The sequence below is a fragment of the Mirounga leonina genome, unplaced genomic scaffold, assembly GCF_011800145.1.
Source record: "Mirounga leonina isolate KUSES-001 unplaced genomic scaffold, KU_Mleo_1.0 Mir_197, whole genome shotgun sequence".
NCBI classification, from domain to species: Eukaryota; Metazoa; Chordata; class Mammalia; order Carnivora; family Phocidae; genus Mirounga; species Mirounga leonina.
In genome coordinates, this window is record NW_023270494.1 from 6,552,190 (window position 1) to 6,568,780 (window position 16,591).

General features: G+C 48.2%; 1 protein-coding gene across 3 annotated transcripts; it reads left to right on the forward strand.

Annotated features, from left to right (window-relative positions):
• The first annotated feature begins 1,676 nt into the window (after positions 1–1,676).
• On the forward strand, positions 1,677–5,544 carry CD300LB (CD300 molecule like family member b). Of its 3 annotated transcripts, XR_004683073.1 has the most exons (4): positions 1,677–2,346; positions 3,352–3,529; positions 3,828–3,915; positions 4,570–5,544. XR_004683073.1 is itself a non-coding variant. In XM_035026104.1 (3 exons), the coding sequence occupies exons 1-3, from the start codon at positions 2,187–2,189 to the stop codon at positions 4,712–4,714; spliced, it is 393 nt and encodes a 130-aa protein (XP_034881995.1). In that variant the 5' UTR covers positions 1,677–2,186; the 3' UTR covers positions 4,715–5,544. The 3 variants fall into 3 exon arrangements, 1 of the variants encoding a protein (XP_034881995.1); XR_004683072.1 differs by having other exon boundaries at positions 1,677–3,529; XM_035026104.1 differs by lacking the exon at positions 3,352–3,529.
• The last annotated feature ends 11,047 nt before the right edge of the window (positions 5,545–16,591 follow it).

The window sequence follows — 16,591 nt, forward strand, 5'->3', positions numbered from 1 at the left end:
AGAGGTTACATCTCAGAGTCAGGGAAAGGAAAAATTGAGATTCAAACAGCCTTATACTTTTAAAACCCATTGGCCCTGTTCCTGAGTCCTGCTCCCAGCTGACTGCTATCCTGGCATCTCCACCTTCAATCAGACCAACTCTCGACAAAACACAGAGACCTGATTAATAGTTCTCCCCATCACAGTCTGTGTTTATGAAAACTTCCCACATAGTTTTTCAAAAACAAGCCAAATCACATTATGAATGCTTTACTGCCAGATTAAATTAGCAAAGTTGGGATTGATGAAACTTCTATTTCGAAGCAGCAACATCTCTAACCTTATTTTTGATTGTTGGAAAATACCATCTAACTGACCCTCAGCTTTGGATCGTAGCTGTGTTGTTGCTATTGTTGTCTTAAGAAAGAAAACCACCCTTTCTGCCAACTCTTGTATTTGATTTTCATTGACATCAATTATTGTCTCTTAGCAATCTTTTTCCTAATTGAGTCCTTTCAATTATTAAAAATTTTTTTCTTAGTTGTTTTTATCAGTTAATGACATTGTAAACATTTACACATAATAGAAATACGTGATTTAGAAAGGGAAACTTCACCCCAAGCCCCAGGTTCAGCAGTGACCACCGTTAAGAGTTTACAACACTTAGTGTTCAATTTTTTCTATGCATGCACCACAGAAAAACACAGAAAAGGAATCCAAACACTATGTTAGGCAACTTTTAAAAAACCTAATGACAGCCAGCGCCTTCTCAAAAACAATCATAAACTTTATTGATACCTTCCAGAATCCAGATACCATGCAAGACATGGGGACTGGGGCTGGGGAAGAGAGAAAACACAAATCCAAAGTCTCTGCCCTACTAGGACAGAGCGTCCTAGTAAGGGAGTCAGAGAGAGAGAGAGACCGGTAATGGTAACAAAATACCAGTGTGGCACTCAGGTTCCTATAAGGGCATGGAGCAACAGGAGGAAGCAATTCTAGTTGGGAAAGGGAATAAGGTGATCAGTAGGCAGGCTGGGCTCGGAGAAGGGTTTCCAGGTGGAAGGAAGGACATGAGCAGTGACATAGCGCCTGGGAAGGCTCATCAGGCTCAGAGGAAGAGAAAAGTGGGGGTGGGTTATAAGGTCCAGTGGAAGGCAGGGAGGAGCAGGAAATGGTGCTGGTCAGAGAATTTGGGTCTGACATGGAAAAAAAAAGAAGTTGAATGCCCCACGAAAGCATTTTAAATCATTCCGAGGCACTGGGGAGTGGTTGACTTTGGGGTAGTGATGTACAGTGTGTATTTGGAAACAGTAGGCTGGAGCTAAGGAAAGAATGTGGACCACAAACATGGATTTGGGGAACCATCGCATGTTGGCAATAACCAAAATCAGAGGAAGGGAGAATCCCTCCATGGGGGTGTAATAAAGTGGGACAAAACGAGGACTGGAGAGGGACCCCTGAGCTCCCCCGGCAGCGCTCCGGGGCTGGTTCACACTGGCTTGCAAGAACTGACTCTTCTCAGCTCTGTGTCCAGTGACATCGCACAGACTGCCTGAGATCAACCGGGGTGGGAATATTTACACCACAGAAACTGGCAAATGCTACAAATGGAGATTTTCTTCCCAGAGGGCTAGTTTTTAAGTATTTACCAACATATCATTTTTGCACCAAGATTTAAAGAGGGAGGAAGAGAAATCAGTAAAGGCCTCAGAGATGAGCAGTCGGAGAAGGAGGACAGTGGATGAGGACGAAGTTTCAAAGCCAAGAAAGACTGTCAGAAAGTCAGGAGTGGTGACGCTGTGGGTAGGACCAGGGAAGTGAGGACCGAAGAGGCCGGACATTATCACTGCGGGAGCTGATGGGGAAGCTGGACAGAGGAGGCGGATCTTTGGGGTCAGCTAGGAGGTTCCTGCAAAGGCCTGGACCCTGGCTCAGTCCCTGGACACCAACCTGGGGCCACCTGAGCCCATGAGGCTCCCAGACCAGGCCTGGCTCAAGGTGGTAGGAGTTGTATCTTGGGATTCTGTTTTCCAGGCTGTTTCTCCATCCAAGGCCCAGAGTCCGTGAGGGGTCTAGAAGGGGGCTCGGTGAGCGTGCAATGTCACTATACAGCAGAATGGGAGACTTACGAGAAGTGGTGGTGTCGCGGAGCAGACTGGTTATCATGCCAGATCCTCGCTCAAACCAATGGATCAGAGCAAGTAATGAAGACAGACCGTGTGTCCATCAGGGACAACCAGAGTCACTGCTTGTTCACTGTGACCATGGAGGACGTCAGGCAAGATGACACAGACACTTACTGGTGTGGGATTAGCAAACATGGACCCGACCTTGGGACATCTATCAAAGTGACCATTGACCCAGGTAAGAACTTTCTCATTTACGCAGTGAGGCCCTCATCCTCAGGACAGAAAGAGTGAGGGCTTCTGCTTCCCCTCCCCAAGGGCAGAAGGGAAATGGCTGAGTACCTGAGAACAGGGTCCCCATCACAGTCCCTGAGGTCACCTGAGGCATCTGGCTGATGCACGCAAGGCTGGCAGGTCTTGGGGTAGGGGTGGGGACGTGGACCCCGCCTTCATTGCCCATGGCCCAGGCCAGCTCTCCTGGGGACCCACAACCCTGGCAGCCCCACAGTCTCTCATCAGAGGTATGGGTGGACCTTGGATGCCTTGGATCCCAGGGCATTGCTCCAGGCAGTGGTCACTGGTAGTCATACTCCAGACCCGTCACTACACAGAGAGGGGCAGGGGAGACACCTGGGGAAGCCCAGAGTGTCCCAGCACTGAACCTCAAGAACCTGGCCAACACAGAGTAGCTCTGGGCACTTGACAGTGCCTCTCCTCTCTGGGCCCCCAGCCGCCCTGCCCACTACTTTCCCTCGCAGCATAAGAACAAGCAAGGAATTAGAGGGACCCAGGAAGGGGCTCAAGTAACAGTGGTTGCGGTAAGGAGAAAGGAAGGCTTTGATCATTATGCCAACATCAGGGACCCCTCTGGCTGTCCTGGGGTCTCCTCAGGCCTAGGACTCAACTAAAAAATAGGTCATGAACACTCAGTGCCAAGCTGGTCTCAGGAATCCATGACCAAGTAGCCGACCACAAACTGTCTTCATAGTTTCTCATAAAGATGTTTAATTTATCACAGCCATTGCTCACGATTGAACCAGAATGTGCCCTCTTATTCACCAGCTCTCTGGAGTCCTCCTCCTCTTCCTTATCACCCCAATACCTGGGCACCCCATTTCCAGAACCACATGTCCTTGAGCCCAGCTCAGGCACTGCTTGAGGACCAGCAATGTTTCCCCCCTGGCTAAAGTCCCACCTAGAGGGGTAAGTGGAGAGAAGTGGAAAGACAGATCTCTCTCCCCAGAAGCACCTCCCAGAGCAAGAGTGCCGGCTCCTGTTTCCTTTTTATTTCTTCGTGCCACACCCGAGTTGATGGAAAGCGACTAAGTGGTGGTTCAGAAAACTCAGCAGAGAGCGCCTGGGCCGCACCGTCCGTTAAGCATCTGCTTCTTGGTTTCGGCTCAGGTCATGATCTCAGGGTGGTAAGACAGAGCCCCGTGTTGGGCTCTGTGCTCAGCGGGGAGTCTGCTTGAGATTCTCTCCCTCTCCCTCTGTCTTTCCACCTCCCTCTAAGATAAGTAAACAAAATCTTAAAAAAAAAAAAAAAAAGAAAAAAAGAAAAAGAAAACCCAGCAGAAAGGGAGAAGCCTGGGGACTATATCCAGCTTCCCAGTCCAGGGGCAGGGTGGCTTCCCGGAGGGGGCGGGGGCAGGACCCTGGGAGCCGCCCACGAGCCCCCGTCTGTCCCCATAACCTGTGACCGACTCTGCCTGTGTCTAGTGGGCATGGTTCTGAGCACCTGGGCGAGCCCGCTCTCTAGAACAACTACCAGCGGCCATGCAGGGGTGTTGTCCGACTCCTACATCAGGTGAGTGGTGGCCGTCCTTACCCTGCCCCTACCTGGGGCCCCTCCTACTCTGCGTCTGCACCCTCATGGGACGCCAGAACCGTCACAGCCAGGCTCAAGGCCCAAAGCCACCCCCCCACCAACTCGCTCCTGCCTGTGTTGCCCCTCACCCCCCATCTCCCCATTCCACCCTCCCCAGGAAGCCATTCTGCAGAACCTTTCTCTACATTCAGTTGTTGACAAAAAAAGCCCTGATGACCTCGAGCGTGCCAAGGGGAGATAAGACAAAATCCCCACAGTGCGAGGCACTGGGTGCCGTGGGGCAGGAGCGTGGCTCAGCCGCCTGGAACTGGCATTTTCGGAGTGGCAAAGGCACACAGCCTGTCGAGGGCGACCCTAAGTTGCGGAGATGCACTTCGGGAAAGGGGAGCTGCAGGAGGTGCAATTAGAAAGGAAGGTGGGCCCAGAGCAAAGCAAAACCAACAAGGTGAAGTTCCTTCCGAGGAGCCCTCATGGTTGAGCCACTGAGCAGGTTCACGGGGGTCTTCGGAGTGGGGCTGCCAGGCCCAGGGTCACAGGCTTTGCGGGGCTGGCCAATGCTCCCCACTGTCAGGGCGCTGGGAGTGACGGGGCTGGGGGTGCCTAGGGCTCTGACGGCTCTGTCCCCTCTTGCAGGCACCACTACATTCTCCTGGCGTTCCTGAAGGTGCCCATCTTGCTCGCATTGGTCGGTGCTGTCCTTTGGTTGAAGGGGCCTCAGCAGAGACCGTCCATCTGTATGAACTTGTCCTCTGATCTCGTCAGAGACACAGCCCCTTAGACAGACAGATGAGCGGAATCTTCCGCCCTGGGACCCCATTTCCAGAGGAGACACAGGCCGTGGAAGAAATGCCTCTGGGTCCTCGGGAGGCAGTGACTGAGGCTGGGGGCGCTGAAGGGCTGGCCGGGCACCCTCCCGGCTCTACACAGCTCAGGGACACAACTTGGGGCCCTCTTGAGGTGTCATGTCTCCCTGGACTTTTCCTACTCCTTCGGGTAGCAAATGCCCCACCCTACCCAACGTGGGGCTGGGGCTCATGGTCGGAGCTGCTGGGGTGGGACCCAAGCCGCGTCCTCTCTGCTGGAAGAAGTTGGGGTATGGCGTGAGTGACTGAAGCACAGAGAGAAGCAATAGGGGTGCAGACAGAGACAGAGAGATGGAGCCCTGCCCACGCCCTGGTCTCCTTCACTCCTGAGACCAGCTCAGCCTGCTCTATGTCTGAGCTTCTGATATATAAGGGTTTTTTCTTAAGCCAGTCAAGATGGGCCTCAGAAACTACTTCAAGGTTGGGGAGGGCAGTCAGGAAAACCATCTGAGGGAAATGATATGGCCTCCCCTACATGATGATATTTTAATAATCTTCATAATTAATTTGTTTCAATAATCTTAATAATTAAAAATGTCTGTGATAAATGACATTTTTTTCATTTGTCCATTTGGGTGGACTTGGCCACTTTACGCCTTAGGGGCCTTGGGTCCTTCCACCGAAGGGAGCGCCACCTCACGTGAGAAGGAATAGCCCCATTTGAGATGTGTCTACCCACACGCAAACACACACAAACACACCAGTTTGGAATGTTTCCCTTTGTCTACCCCTGCAGCTTTATTGAGCTATAATTGACAAATTAAACTGTATATATTTAAGGTGTAAATGTGATTTTTTAAAGGGTCACAAAGTGATGATTTAACATATATACGCCTTGTGAAATGAACACCACAACCTACTTCATTAACACGCCCATCACTTCACATATTTATCCTTTTTTTTTTTTTTTTTGATGTGGGAAGAACACTTCAGATCTACCCTCTTAGCAAATTTCAAGTATACAACACAGTATTATTAACTATGGTCATCATACATAGGAACTATACTAAACCCAGAACCTAGCTTATAACTGAAAGTTTGTGCCCTCTGAGCAACATCGTCCCATTTTCCCCCACGCCCCAGCCCTTGGTTCTATGGGGAGTGTTTCCCTCTGAACATCCTGGGAGGATGTGCCCACCCTCTTATTTGTCCTTATATGTAGGCCCTGGCTCTCAGCCTTAGGAGGTCATGGGAAGGTGCCTCACCAGGGGATAAAGGAGACAGGAATCCCTGTCCCTAGCGTGGTAGCTGGAACCTCCCCTCCCCACGGGGAAGCAAGAGTCCCCTCCCTTTGTCCTTTAGTCAATGAGAAACTTTCTCCCACTTTCACTGGGTGTAGGGCTCTGGTCAGTGGTGGGCCTGAAAATTCCACTGTGCTCAGAGAGGATAAATTTTGAGCCAGACTAAGAGCCTTTGAGTCACCCTGTTTGGGGATGAAGGTCCTTAGTCCACCAGCTCCAAAGGTCCCTCTCTGTGACTACTTCCTTGGATCCAGCCTCCCCAAGATGCGACCAGACTCGGGTGACAAGCAGCTCTTGGGGGGCAAAGCCAGAGCCCAGCAGCTTCACCAGCTGGCCCAAATGGGTGCAAGGCCATTGGCAATTGCTTTTCCCAGTGTCTTACAGTCAATATTCAATGACCCCTATGTCTTCGGAGATTCTGTGGTTGGGTTGTTACTCTCACGACATCATCAAAGAGAATGCACTGGAGTAGGCATCGTGGTCTGTCCTGAACACCACCCCCCCACCCCACCCCCACACACTTCTGGAAACTTCCCCTTGGGTTCCTATGAATATGGTGAAGCAAAACTCGCCTCTTAACACCCGCTGTCTGGGGTGGGGAGAAAGACAGAAATTGTAAGTTAGCCACTGGGGCAGGATAGCATTTTCCAGCAAATGTGTTTCCACTAGGAGCCTGGTGCCAAAGCCCCTGTGCCCATAAACAGCTCTAGACTGGTACAGCTCCTCATGTGCTCACTGGAGCACACGTCGTAACCAGGAGTTAGTGGAAGCAGAGAAGTGGAGAGAGCAGGAGCCGATTGCTCTTTTAAGAAGAAAGCGTAACTTCTCCTTCCCCGTGAGTTCCTCCTTGTGGGTCCTTACTTCCTTTTTTTTCTTCTTTTATGGAGTTTTTTTCCCCCCGACTTCTGAGCACCTTTGCAACCACAGAGGAAGTTTGTCAAGAGCAGGGAGAAGCTGGCGGGGTCAGGGGAAGCAGCAGCCCCTGCCCCCCCACCCCGGGGAAGGACACCACGGTAGGAAGGGACACTCCTACCAGCTGGGATGTGGCGTTTGTCCTTCTTGATGCTAGATATGTCCTGACTGGTGTTTTCTTAGTAAGTGAGGTTAAAGGAAGAAGTTTCCAGCACCCTCCACCTATCGTCTGAAGCATCTCCCCATACAGCTCACTGCTATGCCTTCTTCCACCGGCCCTAGGCTTTCCAGATCCCCACAGCTGGTCTGCTTATGTCCCCCTGCTCTGCACCCAGGCCGTCTGGGAGTCAAGTCTCCACCCAGAATGGGGATCCAGGTACAGTGCCCGGACTTAACAGGTACTTTAGCAAGGAAGGGGTAAGGGTCTGATCTGGCCCCAAACCCATGCTTTCAATGGGAACAGCAGCCTTGGTCCTAATTCCCCAAAATCTTCCTCCCAGCTCCCCACTGGACAGTGGTCCCATCTCTTGGGAACTGAGACTGGCCTCCCCACCCTCAGGACGCCTCCTGGCCTGGCCATGCTGAGTTGGTCCCAGTCATGGGGCTGCACAGATTCAAGGGTGATTCATGAACCCAGTCGAGGCTGGCAGGAGGTGGGCAGGGGGTTAAGCTCAGAAAAGGTTTAAGGTAAGGTGAGCAGCAATTTAGGAGCTGGGATGGAGATGATGCTGGGCAGCAGATGGTGCCCTTCCAGCAAGAGGATGAGGGAGCCCAGACCCCAGGCCTCTTCCCTGTTAGCCTTCACAGCATGGCTTAGGGGAAGAGATTCTTATAACAGAAATTCTTATAACAAGGAAATGAGAAGCACTGTTTTCAGGGCACATGGATGAATTGTTTGATATCGTATGAATGAGGGGAGCCCCTTGGTATCTCCTTCTATACATTTGGCTTGAAATGCAAGAGCAGGCTCTCGTATCAACTGCTCTCCTTTTATCACTGAAGAGAAAGGTTGCAACTAAGGAGGAAAGTCATGGGTTCTCCTGTGGCAGCCACCACTGGACCTGATGTAGAAAGCCCAGCTTGGGATTAAAATAATAATAGGATACTGCTACACATATTAGAATGGCCAAAATCATGGGCGCCTGGGTGGCTCAGATGGTTAAGTGTCTGCCTTCGGCTCAGGTCATGATCCCAGGGTCCTGGGATCGAGTCCCACATCAGGCTCCGTGCTCCTTGGGAGCCTGTTTCTCCCTCTGCTTCTTTCTCTCTCTCTCTGTCTCTCATGAATAAATAAATAAAATCTTTAAAAAAAAAAAAAGAATGGCCAAAATCCATGGGTGGAGGGAAGGGGTAACTGGGTGATGGACATATTAAGGAGGGCACATGATGTAATGAGCACTGGGTATCATATAAACTGATGAATCACTGACCTCTACCGCTGAAACCAATAATACATTATATGTCAATTAATTGAATTTAAATTAAAAAAAAAAAACATTAAAAAAAAAGGCCAAATTCCAAAACACTGACAACACTAAATTCTGGCAAGGATGTGGAGCATCAGGAATTCTTGTTCATTGCTGATGGGAATGCAAAATGGTACAGGCAATTTATTTTTTATTTTTTATTTTTATTTTTATTTTTATTTTTAAAGATTTTGTTTATTCATTTGAGACACAGAGATACAGAGAGAGAGAGAGAGAGAGAGCATGAGCAGTGGGAGAGGCAGAGGGAGAGGGAGAAGCAGACTCCCGGCTGAGCCAGGAGCCCGATGTGGGGCTCGATCCCAGGACCCCGGGATCATGACCCAAGCCGAAGGCAGACGCTTAACCATCTGAGCCACCCAGGCGCCCCGGTACAAGCAATTTTAAGACAGTTTGGAAGTGTCTCACTAAACTCAGCATACTCTAACCATGTGACCCGGCAATTCTTGGTATTGACTCAAATCAAGTGAAAACTTACGTCCACACAAAAGCCTGCACACAAATGTTTATAGCAGCTTTATTCCTAATTGCCAAAACTTGGAAGCAACCAAGACATCTTTCAGTAGGTGAATGAACAAATAAACTGTGGTCCATCCAGAGAGTGGAATATTATTCAACACTAGAAATAAATGAACTATCAGGCCACAAAAAGACATGGAGGAACCATAAAGTTCTGTTATTAAATGAAAGAAGGCAATCTGAAAAGGCTACATACTGTATGATTCTAACTATATGACATTCTGGAAAAGGCAAAACTATGGAGACAGTGAAGAGATCAGTGGTTGCCAGGGATTAGAGGGAGAGAGGGATGAAAAGGGGGAATACCAGGACTTTTAGGGCAGTGTAAGTACTCTGTAGGATTCCGTAATCATGGACACACTTTGTCTAAGCTCATAGAATGTACAAAACCAAGAGTGAGTCCTAATGTAAACTATGTTCTTGTGTAATAATGATGTGTCAATGCTGGCTCATCAATCGTATGTAACAAATGTACCATTCTGGAGCAGGAGGTTGATGGTTGGGAGGCTGGGCTGGGGCAGGGGCATGTGGGAACTCTGTATTTCTGCTCAACTTTGCTGTGAATCTAAAGCTGATCTGAAAAATAAAGTCTATTAGAAAAAAAAGAAGACTAGTGAGAAGATGAAGACCTTGCATTAGATACTGAAAACTTTGGGAGAAAAATAAATCTCAGATTCTAAAGCAACTGTGGAGACAGCCCCTCCTTCCTCTGGCTGACCCATAGCCTCCTCTGGGGTGGGACCTAGCCTCACTTGCCCCCGGGCTCTTGGGTCTCCGTCCTCCCATGGGGAGCTTTGAGGGGTGACACAGATCACACCAGGATTCCCAAAGCTTAGGCCACTGGAACCTGCTGCACATCATCTAAGATGCCAGAAAACCTATCCCCTGGGGCACCTGGATGGCTCAGTTGATTAAGCACCTGGCTCTTAATCTCAGCTCAGGTCATGATCTCAGGGTCATGAAATTGAGCCCCACATTGGGCTCCACGCTGAGCATGGAACCTGCTTGTGATTCTCTCTCTCCCTCCCTTTCCCTCTGCCCCTTCCCTACTTGCCCCCCATGCACACATGCTCTCTCTCCCTCTCTAAAAAAAAAAAAAAAAGAAAGAAAGAAAAAGGAAAAAAAAAAGAAAAATTACCCTCTTCTTCAGCCAGTAGTCCAGTATGCCTGCACACAATGTTTGCAATAGACAGAAATTCTTATAACAAGGAAGTGAGAAGCTAGGGGAGGCTGCGTTTACAATGAACCAGAAGCTTACTAACAGGTTTTAAATAGTCACCAAGAAATGTCAACCAAGATAAGAGAAAAGAGGATATCTTTAGCTCAGGCACAGTGAAAAACAGACATCTGAAGACAAGGAAGTTGTGAGGGAGACTCTATAGGGTGATGGTTCACATTATGGCCTCTGAAATCAGACAGACCTGAGTTCACACCCCAGCTGTGCAGCTTCCTTGCCTACCACCTGGGACCATTTGCTTTCACTAACCATCTGTCTCCTCACCTGTAAAATGGGGGTGACCGCAGATCCTGTCTCATAGAATGATCACAAGGATTCAAGAAGACCCTGCTGGTGAAACGTTCGCTCAGAGTCCTCGGTCCACTCTCAGAAGTGCTTGGTGAAGGCCACCTGGGTGGCTCTGTCGGTTAAGCATCTGACTTCAGCTCAGTCATGATCTCAGGGTCCTGGGATCGAGCCCCACATCAGGCTCCCTGTTCATCAGGGAGTCTGTTTCTCCCTCTGCCTCTCACCCCTGCTCATGCTTTCTCTCTCTCTCAAATAATAAAATCTTTAAAAAAAAAAAAAAGAAGAAGGAGGAGGAGAAGAAGAAGACGATGAAGAAGAAGGGCTTGGTGAAGTCAGGGAGAAGCCAGGACCACACAGACTCTTTGAAAGCTCTTCCCGGACAGAGGAGAGAGGAGATCCGGAAGATCTGGGCAAAAGGACAGACCCCTTAGGACACTTGATTCTCACAGAGGACACAATTTTTTTTAAAGATTTTATTTATTTATTTGAGAGAGAGAGAGAATGAGAGAGAGCACATGAGAGGGGGGAGGGTCAGAGGGAGAAGCAGACTCCCTGCCGAGCAGGGAGCCCGATGCGGGACTCAATCCAGGGACTCCAGGATCATGACCTGAGCCGAAGGCAGTCGCTTAACCAACTGAGCCACCCAGGCGCCCGAAAGCTACTTCCTTTTTAAGAAAGAATTAATAGTTTGGATGATTCAGGAGACAGAGCTGGATGGGGAGAAAGCCGAGGTCAAGGACAAGTTTCTAGATCCCTCAGGGGGAAGTGCTCAGCGGTGCCAGCCCAGGGTGAGCCACCTGAGTTCACACTCAGAATTGGGAACTGAGAGTTTCATGTAATCTGTCTCTGCCTGTGGCAACAAGAATGGAGTAAGAAAGCTGGCCTCTGGGGCAAATTCAGACTGCCCCACCATCAACATAGAGTGGTGGTTGCCTGGGGCCTGGGCAAAGGGCACCGGGGAGTGACCACTGCATGGGGTTTCTGTTGCAGCGATGTATTTTGGGAGAGGAGTGCCTGGGTGGCTCCGTCAGTTGAGCCTTCAACTTTTGGTTTCAGCTCGGGTCATGATCTCAGGGTTGTGAGATCGACCCCAGCGTCTGGCTCAACGCTCAGTGCTGAGTCTGCTTGAGATTCTCTCTCCCTCTCCTTCTCCCTTTGCCCCTCCCCCCACCCCCGCTCATGTGTGCTCTTTCTCTCTCTCTCTCAAATAAATAAAATCTGGGGAAAAAAAAAAAAAAGGAAAGTGTTTTGGAGCAAAATAGACATGGTGGTTGCACAACATTACTTCAAAATGGTTCACTTTATGTTGGGTTAATTTCATCTAAAATTCACCTAAAATGTGAACACAGAGGGGGAAAAATCTATAATTTTTTAAAGCAGCTCTGTGGTTGCCAGAGACTGGAGGTGGGGGTATGGACTGACTGCAAAAGGGCACAAGGGAACTTTCCAGAGTGATGGAAGATTTCCATATTGTGAGTGTGGTAGTGATTTCACAGCTGGACCCATTTACTAAAACTTGTCCAACTGTGTACTTACAATTAGTGATTTTCATTGTATTATAAATTATACCTCAATGAAGCTTTTTTTTTTTTTTTTAATTCTTAAGCGTATAGTCTGGCAAGGAAGAAAAGTTATTGGACCCATCTCACTCTGAGCCAGGAACACTTCTGCCAAGGGTGACAATCAAAAATTGTCTCCCGGGCGCCTGGGTGGCTCAGATGGTTAAGCGTCTGCCTTCGGCTCAGGTCATGATCCCAGAGTCCTGGGATCGAGTCCCACATCGGGCTCCCCGCTCAGCGGGGAGCCTGCTTCTCCCTCTGACCCTCTCCCCTCTCATGCTGTTTCTCTCTCGCTCACTCTCTAAAAAATAAATAAAATCTTTAAAAAAAAATTGTCTCCCAATATTGTCAAATTTTCCTTGGGGGCAAAATCCTACTGGAGGAGAACCACGGAGTAGGCACAAAGTAGGTCTTCCATTCTGGCTTCTGTGCCTCATAGCCTCCCTTGCATGGGTACCATCTGCTTGTCTCTATGCCTACATTGGAGTGAACCTGTCCAGATCATAATGTCCCCTCCGGTCACAAAGCTGCCCTATAGCACAATCATTAAGTTTTTAATTTCAGTTATTATATTTATCTCCTTCCAGATGTTCTTTTTTTTCCTTCCAGATGTTCTATGCAGTTGTTTTTCAACCCTGCCAGGTCAATGTTGAATGGTCTCTGCTCCCTTCGTCATATTTGTAATGCCCTCTTAGGTTTCTTTAAGCCCATTTAACAGATTTTATATACTTCATCAGGTCATTTCAACAGCAGAAGTCTTTGGAGATTTAAATCTATAGTTTGGTTCTACTGACTCTTACAGTGACTTGTTTTCTTCTATGCTTGGTAATATTACAGGTGGAGCTTGCACTTGGCTAAATTTATCGTAGCCAAATGCGAATTGAGGATGCTTCCCTCTGGGAAGTATCTATGTTTGCTTCTGCTGGACATCATTTTAATTTAAGTTTTCCTGCTTTGGGTTTCCTTACATGTGTGGGAAGGGTAAATTTGAATCTCAACCCTGTGCTTACAATTCTCAAAGGATACTATTCATATTATCAGGATTGTTAATAACTTTTTCTCCCTGAACTTTTTCTCCCTGTGATATAGAGAAGTTACTGTTGTTATTCATTATTATTACTATTACTATTTTAAGCATTTCACTTTGTTCACAAGCAGGTAATTTTCAACCTACCGTTTTCCTGAGGACATGGACCCTTTAAGGATTCTGGTCCTCCTCCTGTTTGGTGGGCTGAGTCTATTATCCCCCAAACTCCCAAGTTCATTCCAAAACTCTGCCCCCCCCCCCCCATTAGAGCATTTAGCTGGAAGCAGCCACAGCTTCCTCTCTGGTTTCTCTGGTAACTATTCATTTTGGGGTTTTAGTCGCTTTGTTTGGCCTTCGGGGATGCCCTTGGAGTTGGATGGTGTAAGCTGCTTCCTACTCTTTGCATCATGGTCTCAGCATTGCCTTCATCTTGTGGCTGGTTCTCCCCCAGAGAGTATGAAGCAAACAGTGACCACACCCAGACTCAGGACTTCTGGGAAAGAAAATCAGGAGTCCTGACCATCAAATCTCCCCTGACACTTCATTGGCTGATTCAGACGAAAGTGACCACCTTCAACCAATCACTCATTCGCATGGGGAAGTGGGGATAGCCAGACAAGATGGCAGCTCTATCTTGGGGGAGCAGAAATTGGGTAGGTGTCTACCCAGACGTCTGGTGCAGAAACCTTCCTAGAACCCACTCTACTCTCTGGCTCATCTCTTGTCTTCCTGAATCCCTGCACCTCAGTTTATGTGAACATGACAAACTCCCTGCTCCCACACCCACCTCTCAAGGCCTGGGGCTGTCTGTGGGCTGCAGCTTTGGGAGTGTGACCCTTTCCTCCTCTCTTGGGTTTGCCAGATCAGTCTCCTCCAGAGCAAGGACAACTCCCTTCATGCAAACAGAAGGCTCCTGGAGGGTATAAGCTCCTCACAGCTCCAGTCTTGCATTAGCCATCCTCCCTTTCCAGGCTCTAAGGTTAAACCCAGGCAATTGTGGCCCTGGTAACAACAACAAAAAAGTAATAATGCTTTATTCAGCTGCCAATTTCTTTCCTAAATTTCTCCAGATTTCTCAGGGAACAACTGCCCTTCAAGTACTAATGGGCTTTGACTCAGCTTTCTTCCCTGTTCCCAGGGAAAGTATGTCCTCAGGATATCCTCAGCTGACATTAGCCGAAGAAAGACGGGGCTTTGTTGGTGTGGATGTGGGAGCAGGAAGAATCAGAAATTCTGCAACGTGTAGACCAGAGTTCCCAGTTAGGAGGGCCCCTGTATGTGATGGTAGAGTCTAGTCTGATCCTTTATTAGAGACACCTAATTGACCCTCAGAGACATCACGGCTCATCTACTGGTGACCATCTATTTATACAGAGCAGCCAGATACCGCACAAGATGTTATCAACATATGACCCTCAAGTTTATACAGGAAGTGGAAGGCTTTTGTCTCATTTGGTGACGTGTGCCTGCCATTTGCTACCCACACCAACCAGGCCTGGGGAAAACAAAACAAAATGTAGATTATATTACGAGGATAATAGAGGAATGACAGCCTATCCCCATGTTGGTGCCACAGACTACCCCAGAATCATACATGTCTCCACCACCCAGCATATGGCATCAATGTTCCAAAAATAAGATGAACACCAATGAAACTGATCCTGATAAAGCCAACATGGGAAGGGGAAAAAAATCAACACAAATCGTACCCTGTCAAACAGGAAAGATGGGCAGAATTGTCACCTTCAAAAATATTTTTTTTAGGGTACAAAGAAAGAAAATGACAGCCTTGGTGAGGAAGGGCAGCTGGTCAGAGGCAGGACGGAGTTGTGACAGGGAGTCAGGAGTGGTAGTGCAAGAACTTTGCATGCCTTCTGCTTATTATGTTATCAAGACAAAGCTCGTGGTCAAGTTTCCAAAACTCGACCAGCTCTGAAAGTTTTTGTCACCATTGCCTTTTCTAATATGTGAAATTAAGACACAGCTGGAGGTGTGGGGGGAGGAGGTAGATGCAGGGCGATCTGGGCTGGGAGCTGGGTGATGAGCATCCAGACCAATATGGTAGCCACAAGCCGCACGCGGCTACTGAGCACGTGAAGATGTGGCTGGTCTGCACTGAGATGTACCATAAGTGTCAAATATACACTAGGTGTTGAAGATTTTTTTTTTTTTTAAAGATTTTATTTATTTGAGAGAGAGAATGAGATAGAGAGAGCATGAGAGGGGGGAGGGTCAGAGGGAGAAGCAGACTCCCCACTGAGTGGGAAGCCCGATGTGGGACTCAATCCCGGGACTCCAGGATCATGACCTGAGTCGAAGGCAGTCGCTTAACCGACTGAGCCACCCAGGCGCCCGGTGTTGAAGATGTTTTATGAAAAAAAAAAATATTTACTATCTCCAATATCATCGAATGATATTATTTTGAGGGTACTAGGTTAAATCAAATGTACTACTAAAATTATTTTCACCTTTTTAAAAAGTCTTCTTAATGTAGCTACTAGGAAATTTTAAATTACACATGTGGTTCCCGTTATATCTACTGGACAGTGCTGGGGTAGTATCCATGTGAGGTTGGAATTTGCTGCCAGGAGAAGCAAGAGCCAGAGAGGGAGGTTTCCGAGGCTGCTCCCAGCGCTGCTTGGGGAAGTATCTGGGGAAGGGGGGCTTCTCAAGACGGCAGGAGGAGGGGACAGGAGGCTAGAGGAACAGGTTTGGGTCAGAGAGTTAAGGTCATCCCGCTAAGATCAAGAACTGAGAATAAAATCAGGTGGGGTACTGTAAGATTTTCTAGTCTTTCCTCTCCTGGGTAACTCTCTTGAATCCTTTTAGACTCAAAAAGAAACTTTTTAAGACTAAAAATAATTTTAAAAAGAAGAAACAAAAAACTCTGCCTTGGATTGCACATCAACTGGAAAGGCTGAGTTCATCAGGCTCCCTGAGAAAGCCTAGGGTGTTGATCATATCAGGACAGACACACCCAATTCTGAATAATGGGAGCAAAAGAGCACTATTGCTGGGTCAGGACGTGGGGATCCTGGTCCTTGTGCTGATGTGACCTTCTCCCCTGATCTCCCTGCTTCTGTCCTCCCAATGTCCTGTGTGTGGTGAGGGCATAGACATAATGGCTTCTGACAGTCTTTTCATCTTAAATTTCAAGAATGCTTGATCCCTCTTTCTGCATGTTGGGCACCAAAAAATGTTTATTGGTGATGATGAGTAGGAGGAAGAGGAAAGCTACAAACAAGAACTTTGTGTATTTTGTTACTCTGCACCTCCTGGGTGCGGGCAGCCCCTGGTACCCAGCCCAGTTAGCAATTAGATGCTAAATAAGGGAAGGAGGAAATGACAGAAAAGGGGGACAAGGTAATTTATTTTTTTAAGATTTTATTTATTTATTTGAGAGAGAATAGAGAGAGAGAGATAGAGAGAGCACAAGCAGGAGGGAAGGGCAGAGGGAGAGGGAGAAGCAGACTCCCCGAGGAGCAGGGAGCCAGATGATGCTTAACCGACTGAGGCACCCAAGCA